The sequence below is a fragment of the Micropterus salmoides genome, unplaced genomic scaffold (assembly GCF_014851395.1).
Source record: "Micropterus salmoides isolate LMB-PRFRI ecotype aquatic unplaced genomic scaffold, ASM1485139v1 Ms_hic_scaffold_9, whole genome shotgun sequence".
In the NCBI taxonomy this organism is placed as follows: Eukaryota; Metazoa; Chordata; class Actinopteri; order Centrarchiformes; family Centrarchidae; genus Micropterus; species Micropterus salmoides.
In genome coordinates this window covers 16,775,461-16,787,264 of record NW_024044681.1, presented here as the reverse complement: position 1 = coordinate 16,787,264, position 11,804 = coordinate 16,775,461, and the positions used below count along the sequence as shown (strand labels likewise).

The 11,804-nt window shown below is 42.2% G+C and overlaps 1 protein-coding gene across 1 annotated transcript in view; it reads right to left on the bottom strand.

The window, feature by feature from the left end:
• The window catches only part of stk10 (serine/threonine kinase 10), a 47,431-nt gene that overhangs the window by 9,909 nt on the left and 25,718 nt on the right, over positions 1-11,804 (bottom strand). Inside the window, exons 7-10 of the mRNA XM_038708750.1 lie at positions 11,075-11,156; positions 3,889-4,023; positions 1,220-1,570; positions 752-1,099 (exon numbers count right to left, since the gene is read on the bottom strand). Of these exons, the coding sequence (XP_038564678.1) occupies positions 752-1,099; positions 1,220-1,570; positions 3,889-4,023; positions 11,075-11,156 (916 nt within the window). The remainder of the gene's footprint in view (positions 1-751; positions 1,100-1,219; positions 1,571-3,888; positions 4,024-11,074; positions 11,157-11,804) is intronic.

Here is an 11,804-nt window from a genome sequence, read left to right as displayed (position 1 = left end):
GCAAAATGTTGCATATTTTGCTTCAGACAGGCTTGGTGTCTAATGATAAAATAGTCTCTGTCTTCTCTCCTTTCAGCTTCATAACATCCCTTCCTCACTGGGACTGTCTGGTGATTGTTATGTCGTCTATGGGTTGCAGGAATTCTCCTTTGTTAGGCTAATAAACCTTTAAAAACCCATGGATTATGTTAAAATGGACTGAAAAGTGAAAACAAAATCGCTGGATTAGAAAGAAGCTTTCTTTTACATCTAATGACAGAGGTCTTTTAATATACTAAGTGTCAATACTTCAGCCCAGATTCACGAAATAAATTCATGTTCACCATGAATTATAACCAGCTAAAAAGAGAAACTCAGGGATTAAGGACAATAACTAGTATCATACTCTGTATCCTCCCTAAATGCAATATGTAGCCTAATAGAAGACAGGCTATCCTCTCTTTCAGACGGTTAACACCCACACCCCAAAACACAACACAATGCAGTTTCAGTTCCTCTGTGGGTGCCGAGAAATAGTTTTTCCAAGGAGGGGTTTTCCTACAGAGGCCGGGAGCTGCTTCTGTACCTCTTTTACACTTCAATACTAAAGTTTATCTCACTTCTTCCCCGCATTAACAAACCATTATGTAAAGCCATTTTCATTATGGTACAAAAAAAGAAGAGGGAATGAATATTGACACAGGACAGGTCAGGCAGGTTACTAGATACTTACTAGTAAAAAGCGTAATCTATGTACTTCATGTTGACTCACCTTTGCACTCAATGAGATGTTCTCCTTGGAGATTGACATGTCCATGCTCTCTGATGCCATGCTGCCTGAATAAGAGTACCGGTTGTTGATAATCCCGCCATTTAGATAAGCAGAAACAGTCTCAGTATTTCCTCCTGTCGATGTCCGGTCTTGGGTACCAGAACAGGGCGTAGGTACTGAAGAGGGTGTAGGAGTGACAGCGGGACTTGAGCTTGGAGTTAGTAAGCCTCCGTTAGCCACAACGTTGCTCTCCTCCTCGGCCACCTCTGAGTCTATGGTGATGTCAACAGATGCCTCCGGCTGGGGGAGAGATGGTGGCTGTTCTGTCTCTGGGGTCTCCACAGCAACCTAAAAATTAATTTTAGTTTTATAACCAGACAATCTTTGAACACACCACAGTCTTACAGAATATCCATCAATAGATATAGTAATATTTCATTTTCGAAAATCTAAAACTTCAAAGGATACCTTTTCCTCCTCCGATGTGGGGGTACTCTTCCCATCCTCAATGCCCGAATCTGAGCTGGAGGTCTTGGTTGACCCCTCACTCTCAGATTTCTCAGACTCAAGAGTGGCTTCATCGGCCAGTTTGTCAGCCAACTCCAATGAATTTCTAGTAGGGGGATTCTGCCGTGGTAGGGGAACAGGGACCACCGTAATCGGTTGGTCTGTTGGTACAACTGGCTCTGCCCCCTTCCTGAGAAAAGGTATTGGTGTGGATGGGGAGGGCATGGTAGGGCTCGGGTTGTCCGGAGACTGGTCTCCCTCCAAACTGACCTGACTGGTCTGACTGGTCTGACAAGGCTCCTTACCTGGAGGCTTAAGGAATGAGGAGGAAGGAAAAGAGAGGTGTTTTTATGCACTGATGTGACAAAACATTTGATGTGTTTAGGCTTGAAATCTTTGGTGGTAATCTAAGTCTAAATGCAATTACATTTACTGTGAGTAAGGACCACACTGGAATCTATCTAGACCCTAAAGTGACGTTAGCACTGTACTTTTCCATGGTGAAAGTGCGTTTGGTGGCTCAATAAGCTAAGGTGCAGGACAAGACCTGTGTTCATTACTTTTAAAGACATTTTTATTACCACGTAGAATGCAATTTAATACTTGTTTAATGGTCATACTGGCCAAAGTATGAAAGATATCAATGAAAACAAGTAGGGATAGTAAGGCCTAGAATTATTTACCAAGGGCAGGAATTTATTAATATTTATCTCACAATTATAAGTCTCCAACACCTGCATGTACCCTGGCCAAGAAAAGTGACTGAAAGAGTGACCTGCCAAGACAGACTAATAACATAAAACATAACATAAAATACTGTATACAAAAATTCTATTCATAAAATGAATAAAATTGTCAATTACAATCCTAAAATGGTCACTCCCCAGAGGTAACCTAAAGACAACTTAAGAGCACTCAAAAAAACAACAATCTTAAACTATCCAGTGAATAAATTAATAACACAAACAAATGGCTGACTTATGTATTCTAAAAAAAATCAGCCACCAGAAGGGGAAGAGTTTCTGCAAAAATTATAGTCACAGATATTATATTTCACAATTTTAAAAGGTTCCAGACATGGGCACGCTATATTGTTGCCATTATTGCTATTCTGCTTCCTGAAATACCTCTACACTGTCTTCCATAAGAGGTAAAGAATACAATCGGAGAACTTAATGGTTAGGTTAAGACTTTTCTAATGTCTCAGCAAAGATCTCTGTCTGGCTGTGAAAGATATATAAGAAGAGATAAACGGCCAGGTAACGGCTTGACTGGTTTTCAGAGACTTGTAACTGTATGTGTGAAAATGTTGCATTGTGTGTACAAGAGCGGCTTTGCTAGAAGAGACGAGTAACTGTGATTATACCATAGTTAACTGAACAGGGGGACAAGAAACCTGATGTTTGGAAAGTAATGTATTATATATACACAGTACAGTAACACTTTGGTATCTACATTAATATTTCCCTATAAATAAATGTTTATTGTGTAACACTAAAATCCAGACAAAACAAAAAAAATTACAATTTTAACATTTGGTGTTTAAAACCCCAATTGTCTTGTGGGTTTTATCTGGGAAAACTAATGACACTCAGGAAATTAGTGATTAAATGAGTGACATGATGAGTTTTCTTTTCAGTAAACAGAGCAGAATAAAATACAACTGGATACATAAAGACAAAATGGGACTTCTTACAGAAACTCAAAAGAATTACAATGTTTGACAAGATGTCCAGAAAGGACAACGACCTGCTCTGTCACTACACTGAAGCCAAGTTATTCACCTCAAGACAATTGGAAGTCATCACACTAACTGTTGACATTAGGGGAGGAGGAGATAAGTGGGCAGACATTCATCTTCATGGAGAGAAAAACATCCGTGTTCATCACATGATTGACACATTTGTCTGATCACAGCTTCCTGTTAGCAAGAACATTTCTAGGGTCCTCCATCGCTGTGGGTCGCTGGTGGACAGTTAACCGTCTGTCTTTAGTTAAGGGTCACAGGCTCGCAACAAAACAATGTCTGACCTTAAATAATTTACTCCTATCGGGGCTTGTGAGGTGACAGTGTTACTATACAGGAATGAGGCTGAAGGCAGCACCTATATTTAACCATGTGTGGGTGTGGGCGAGTGCCAGGATTCCGGTTTCTGTTCCTTTGTTTTTGCTGAGGGCAGGCAGTGAACTGCACTCTTAGACTATGTCACTTTCTAATCTTATGCCCTCGGTGGATTTATGAATGGTTTCTGCAGGATGGACCTTCAGTTTAACCAAAAAAATGCTGTTCAAAAAGATCAGCAAACACTTCAAAAGTGGGGGAAGTGGACGGCAGAAAGCGTGTGCTTTACGGGGCATGGGTGTAAGTGTGCAGGTAAGCATACCTTTGTGTGTGCATGAGTTTAAACTTGATTACATCTTCTGATGACTGTATAAAAACAAACAAACAGTTACCATCCCATTATTTACTTTGTGAGTCTGAATCACGTGTACTCTTACAACCAGCTTAAAGCCGCCAGACTTTTCAAATAAAAAGCTACTGGAAGAACATAAGCTGCCCCACTCTCCTTTTGGAAACAAACAATGACAGGGAAGAAAATGAAGGGACAGAAGAGGGGGAGGTTTGGTACCACAGTGAGCTCCATGGCGTCGTCGTCCTCTCCTTCCTCTCTATTGTCCTCAATTTCCTCCATGACCTCAGCTTTGGCCTCAGCCACCAGTTCCCGCAGTGGACGGTTAGACGTCACAGATCTCACAAAAGGGTGCTGTGGGCAGAAAGGACAGAGGGGAGATGGTTAAAGAGGTGGTATTATCCTTTTTGGCTTTTTCCCTCTCCTTTATTGAGTTATTTATCTTTTTTGTGCATGTAACAGGTTTGCAAAGTGAAAAAGCCCAAAGTTCAGCCCAAAGGGAGTTCCCATCTCCCGCAGAAAGCTCTGCTCTGAACCGCTTGAAAACAGCTCGTTTGTTTGTGACGTCACAATGAAAACTCGTCATAAAGCTTGCCAAGCGGCTAGCGGGGTCAGGCACGCCCTGAAACCAAGCTAGTCTGAGCGGAGGCCCTTTGGCTCGACTCGCCTTTGTTGCTTCCATTGTAGAAATGTTGTACCTATACCTGCTTCCAGGTACTTTTTTTCGTATCACCTCACCTCCATCGAGGTTTCAAGCGAGCTGAGGCGATACTAAAATGTAACGTGAAAACATGACAGACTGCTGATTGGTCAGAGAGAATCGTCACTATTCACTGCATCATCATTGCGTGCGCCAGACAGAGGCCAGCAACAGAAAGTTTTATATTTTACAGTTTTCGTATGGAATTTCATAACTAAATCCACTTCTGAGAAGTTTGGAGGTGAGAAATCAGCTGTGTAGATTTTGAATATTGACAGTTTTACGAGAAGTGATGGGGGAACAAAAATGTGCTTGAATATTGTCGGAGTTGAGGAGCTCCGCAAGTGGCGGCGGGGGAAGCCTGTGCCAACCCGCTGGAGGAGCGATCTTGAAAACACAGCTGGAAGGTTTTCATACCGCTTATCTGTCTTTACATTCTGAGGAATGTTGAAACGTTTTAACTTAAAAAAGAGAAAGCTGTGTGGATTGCTGGTGTGTGTGTCGCATTGAACATTATGTTGCGGCAGTTGTGTATGGCGTCACTATGACGACAAGCTACATACTATCTCTGGGTACCATCTGCAATGAAAAGTAGAGTCGAGTCTATCGATTTGTGCTGTGGTAGCATTTTTCGGCAAGGCAGCATAGATCGTCAGAACACCGGCAACAGTTCAATGTTTAGTCCTGATGGTAAGATGTGGAACAATGATGTTGTGTGGTTGTGGACTTGTGAGTAACTTATACCATCTGCTAGGTTACGGTCGCAGTCTGAAGTGTGTGAAGTGTGATTTGGATCACACTACCTTTTGTCTTACGACCCGTCTTTCTCTGCTTCTGATTGGCTATTAGTCCTTACCTGGGAACTGCGCATGTGCATCTCCCAACAAAGATTTTGTACAAGTAAGATGCATCACTCTGTAGCTCAAGAGCGGAGCGTACAACATGTAGGTGAAAAGAGGAGCTGCAGTAATGTGCAGTATGAGAAAAATATGGTGTTTTTTGAAAATTAAATCATGTAAACCTGTTCTGGTACAACCCCTAATTAAGATTTTGAACCTGAAAATGAGCATAATACCACCTCTTTAATTAATTATCAGACAAAATACAGTGTGACTGATGCTTAAAATAGCCAAAGACTTTCTTCCAACTACACACAACTCTTGTTTTTTGTGACCCTCTTGTATTTCATTTGTATTTCATGGCTGAGCAAAAGTGACCTTGTAAACACCTCCCTAAAAGAGGGAGAGAGAATAAAATACAATTTTGTGGAAAAATACATGTAACTGTGAGTGGCAAAAAGAAGAGGCAAGGCTACAGGAGACTTTCACTGCACAGTTATCTGCCACCTGCCATTTCCTTAACAGCTACAACAATAGTTGCAACACAACTCTCTCCTTAATAGCCCACTGATGCAACAGTGTTCAATCTCACATACTGTCCTTAAAAAAGCAAGCCAGCTTTAATTCTGCAACTGCTAAAGAGAAAATGTGTGTTTTGCCAGGGTGAAAACAAGGCAGTAATAAACTGAGTGCAAGAAGAATGAAAAGCTCAATTAAAAGTTGAGTGCAGCTGGGATACAAGGCTGATAATCTATTATTCAGATGCTTTGCACTACTGTGTAATTTAATTGGAACAGCTGACAAAAGGGAAATAGCTACAAGTGGTGCTGGACCATGAAGTGTATATAAGTACGTGTGTGTGTGTGTGTGTGTGTGTGTGTGCGCGCATATATTTGTCGTGGGTGATCACAGTTGTTTGTGTGCAGGGCTTTTCCTCAAGGACAGCATTAGGCTTCAGCTTTTAACTTCTCCAATGACAAACAGTCATCTATTTTTAATGAGTCAGGTAGTGTAAATGCTAAGTGCCAGTTTTTATTTATGCTTTAAAGAAATATTACACACATAGCATATGTATAGAGAGAGAGACTTTGTGATGTTTGTAGGCCATCTACTCTTCAACTCTCAATAGAAAAATTATGTCTTTATGGAAATTCTTACGGCTTGAAACCCAAAAATAATAAATTTACTACAATGTAACGACAAGGAAAAGCAGCAGATTCTCACATAAGAGGCTGGAACCTTCAAATTTTTGACATTTATGCATAGCAATAGTCTAGAACAGAAAGGAAAGATTCTTTGTGCAGTTACCACTACTGATCTAAGCCTCCACTGGCAGGTAAAAGTAAAATTAATTCCAGGATCAAAACAAAATATTATCTGTGCATCTCTTTTTCTTTCCCTTCTGTATCATCTGAGATTTCAGCTTCCAACTGTTTATTGTAACAAGTGAACTCCCATGCTCAAGCTAAACCCAGTTTCCTTGAGGCATATCAAAGGGGGAAAAGGCAAACAGTGTAGAATTGCTGCCCTGTTAAATCTAGCTTTTTTTCTCTTTTTTTTTTTACAGCCATTATGGATCAAGATGTGGCTCAGTGAAGCTCATGTCCTCTCTTTCAGGTTTCACATTGCTTTAGACCCAGTGAGGCTGGTGATTTGGGGTCTTACATGCATGGCTGGGCGTGAAAAGGATAAATGTGAACAGTATGGCCCATTAGGAGCTGCATGAAGGCAGAGTTACTGTCTAGCAATGACACAGTGGAGTGTGTTTATCTGTTTTTCTGTGTTTGTGAGGATAATTTTGAATTTCAAAGGACATTTTTGTTGGCAATGTGGTCAGTCCTCACTTTTTCAAAAGGTTGGTCTGGAGGTTAAAACTTCTTTTTAGGGTTAAGGTTATAATTAAGTTCAGGTTACGTTTGGGGTTAGGGAAGTGGCAATTTTGATCTATATAAATAAAAATCATTTTTATTTGCCTAAATTTATAAACATCAGTCTTAGAATTCTGCATCACTTGTGGTGGTCACAGCAATGAAATGTTACATTTATTTTTTTGACTAATATAACTTCCAGAAAAAAGTCCCTTACTCTGTATAATCCACCGGCCACACAGGAACTACTTTCCACAGTAAATAGTTCATATGTAAACTGTTGATAGCCTGTTCTGTGGTTTACCCAGAGAAACAGGGACATATTTTCCTAAAAGATGTTGTTATTGACTTAAATGTAATTCTTCAGTGCTTTCAGCACCACAGACAATGTTTACAATGTACCCATGGATGGACAGACAACTATCACAGCACTACTTTGATACTGAAGAAAACTTAACATGGTGATTCTCAGGTATGTTTTGCAGTTATGGGCATCTTTGTTCTATCATTTCTAAGCATATTTAGGGATTATTTTTTTCACAATTGACATTGGTGATAATGATATCCTCAAAAAGTGCAAGGGTGTAGAAGTGTTTAGATCGGACTGAGTTATGATTTCGAGAAGAAGTACACATTTAAACTACTGCAATCTGGCACTATTAAGTACCTTTTCTTTTTTTTTTGACCTGTCCTGCCCAGCAGCATGTTGGTATGAGGAGCTGGATACCATATTGTGCCAGACAGATTTTACTTTAACAAGAGAGTATCAATATATTCCTTTGTCTGTACTGTTATTTATTCAAATGTATTTGTCACTGGGACAGACAGGGGACAGACATGGGAATGGGAACAGAAACACCACATAAACACACAGCACAGAGAAAGGGCAACAACTGCAAGAGAATGGGGATGGGGACAACAGGAAATAGCAGAAGGAAACACCAATTGAAAAAAGCAACAAAACCTGCAAGAGAACAGGGAGGGGGGCTTGGGGCGGAGAGAAACAAACAACAAACAAACAAAAACAAAGAGACAACCAGCTGAACAGCAGCAATAAACAGCTGACATAGGAAGACAATTGAGAGAGAAGTGAAAAAGAGAAAAAATCAGGCAACATAAATAAACAACACAGCACCACCTTGAGAACTGAAATAACAACAATTAATTTAAATAAGTAACTGAATGAAAAACATCAAAAATAATTCTACCAGGGAGAACCTTTGTTTGTGTGTGTGTCTATATGTGAGACTGTATGTGTAGGAGTGCGTGGGTCTGTATGTGTATATGTTTGTGTACATAAGCCTGTTACATGTCCCAACCGCGCCACACCGACTCCAGCGACAGGCAGGCAAGACCCCCAGTAGCCAATAGGGGTGAGAAGGAAGTGGACTCCCAGACGAATCGCGACGCGAACGCAGAAGACACCGGGCAATCCAAATGCCAATTGACAACGTAATGCCGTCGGAAAGCAAAAGGTGGAACCCGCAGAAGAGCGGCTCCCGGACCTACCATGGCGCGCACACAACAGAGGCAGTGCCACCCCGCGACCGGCACCCCACCGCCGCGGAATGGGTAACCAAACCGCCAAAATACCACGCAGCCCCCCGCGTATCCCACACGTGAGGCCGAGCAAATGAGACCGAGCAAGCGGCAGAACACAACGGCGAAAGCCAGCAAAGAAAAACACCAGCAGCAAGTCCCAGCCCGGCAGCAAAAATGTGCCGCCCAGGCCACGGTGCACCCGCCGATAAAAGTCCGCCGCCCCCTCCAGCCGCCGGAAAAGCGGGGGCCACCGGCGCCAGCCTAACATCCCCCATGCACAGCATGCCCTCCGGCCGCCTTGCAACGCCAGCCAAACCAGCAACGAGGTAAAAATCAACTAGCCCAGCTGCATGTCACCGCCAATCCATCCATCCACCCCTCAAGGGCCGAGAACCCCAGGCACACGCCCAGAACATACCCGGAGAAACAGCTCCGCCCCGCACACACCCTGCACATCTGGACAACTACCTCAGTCTCCAGAGGAGTCCGACAACCGGCTGACCGAGAAACAGGGGAGCACGGATCTGAGGTCAATTAGGCAAACCAGGGATGCAAACAAGTCACCCCATGCTAACCGGGAAATGCCGCTGCACCCCCCACAGTGCAGGCAGAGCCAGCCACTATTAAGTACCTTAGTTGCTTCCATAAGCTGTGTCACAGCCGCTGCTGCTGCAGCTGTTGACCGTGTTGGTGAGCTAACTTCCCTTTCTTCTCACGGAGTATCTTTGTGTCACACCGTCCAACTCTCCTGTGCTCCCCTGTTCGAAAACCTATACAAGAAATTTGTGTGAACTGACCCTTTAATATTAGAATTAGGCTTGGAGTAAGATCAGGGTTAGGGTTGGGCTTAGGCAGATAGTTGAGTTGTGCATGTGTCTGCACATGTTGATGGTGCAAAACCACTACAAAGCCCTTGTTCAGACATAAAATAGCCAAATACCCCCATGTTAAAATCACCCAACATACAGTCATGCAGTGACAGGAAATATCATCAGACATGAATGGAAGCTACACCAAAAACACTGTCTAAATCCTGACCATGAGAAACTATGTGGGAGGAGAAGCTGTATTCAGTATAATGAGTACAAGTCATCCAGATGGTCTCCCGCCAGCCACACAGCCAGTGACTGATACTGTGTCGTGTTGTTTTGTATACATTCCTTAGAAGCTTCACACAAGTGGGACAGACACAAGGCAAGAGGTTAAAAAAGGTTTAAAACTAATACCACCTTAGAAAAGACTTTATAAAGCTTTATCCCGTCATTTGCTTTTTTGATACAGCTACACACATCACATACACTCTAGCTTCTATACTTCAAACACTTTTATCTGTTCAGGATTCATTATAATCTCCCTGTTCACTTCCTGCACATACACGGATAGTAACTTCCAGTAAACTCACACCAGTCAGCATCCATTGCACAGCAGAATTGAATGCCATAATCTCACAATTATTTACAGTAAATCTGACAGCCGTTATGAGCAGCAGGCATGATAAACATCTAAAACCTCCAGCACGGCACCAAAAACCGGACCGCACCCGTCTCTTTTCCCCCCACTGGAGAGCACATGCAGAATTCCCTGCAGGGCTGGGTCTAGAAGTTTCTTCTTTGCCTCTCTCTAATTGGCCAGAGGGTGGCAAACTCAGGGTAATCCAGACACACTATTGGCTGAGGGTGGGAATGTAAATAGTTGGCATTCCCTCAGCCGTGGGATACAGACAGGAAACTGTGGCTATGAATTTTAATAGACGCTGCGCTTGTGCTTTAATCCACACCCTGTTCACTTTTTCTCTCGATTTTCTTGCTTGGGATACTGGATTTTGGGAAACATTTGTCAGTGCTCATCCTTACATATTAATGTTTAACTGCATGAAATCAGCCTCTTCTTAGCAATATCCCAGCTGTCCCAAAGTGCACTTACTGTACCACACTTCTCTGGCATAGACCACTCCCATTCAGGTCTTAAAATACAAGATTATGTTTGTGTAGACATTTGAGTTGTCCTCTCTTACCAGTGTCGCTAACCTGAATTTATGTGCATTTGTAAAACAAAGACTGTAACAGTAAGAAATAAGAAATACAACTATTTTTCACCATTTTACATTTTTTGGCACAAAAACCTCCATTGTCCCTGAGATCAAAATGCTGTAGATGCCATAAGAGGATGCTTCAAAAGTGAACAGCTACATCTCAAAGTCCTGAATGTTTCACTTTTTACGCCATCCTACTCTGCTCCATTTCTTGCCCACTATTTTACACCTTCTATTCTCACCTCCCACCCACATGCCAGTGCCCTCCATGGAACACCACTCACTTCTCTGGCATAGATCACTCCCATTCAGGTCTTAAAATACAAGACTGTGTTTGTATGTGCAAGATAAGGACAGGGCGAGGACTATGTTCCATCATATATCCAGGTGCTAGGTTTTAATTGCCCATTGCATCAGGGCCTACCTCCATGAGTTGTGCTGCAGTCGGACGGGTCTCTGGGTTTTTATCCAAAGCTTTCCTCAGGAAATCTTTAAACTCCTGTGACCTTGGGTGAACACAAGAAAGCAGCATTAATCAGAAACAGGAGGAATGAATAACAGGGGGGATGGGGAGGATGAAGGGATAGTTACAACATAACAAAACATTTGTACAGAACATTTCCAGACGATGTGTTGAACGTACATGTAGATCATCTGGGCACAGCTGTGCTGACTAAAACAAAGCTTTTAACGGGGAATGATGAGTTGTCTCCCCATCCCAAATCTCCTTTCAGCAAATGATAACTTATCTTCTGCTGTACTGAACTAGTTGCTATGGAACATTCATACTGATAATATACAAATTGATAAGGAAATAAGTTATAGTTTGGCACTCACTGATGTCCTGCTGCTCTGAGGAGTTGTTGCTAATAGTTTTGGAGAGGGCAAAATAGATCGCAGGAGGAAAGGGGATGTTCAATGTTATACACTTGGTGTCTTCATTGAGATTACATGACACTGAGTGTGCAAACATTTGGTAATAGAATGAAACTAAATGACCTGGTGAAATCTAGACAGGAAGATACAAGCCCATGTTGACTCCACCAATCATATCCTGCGCCAAAAGCTTTTTATTTACATGCAATTTTCTGGGCAACATCTCTCTACTTTCTCTTTCGCTTATTATTATGTGCAACAGCTGAATTCAGATTCAT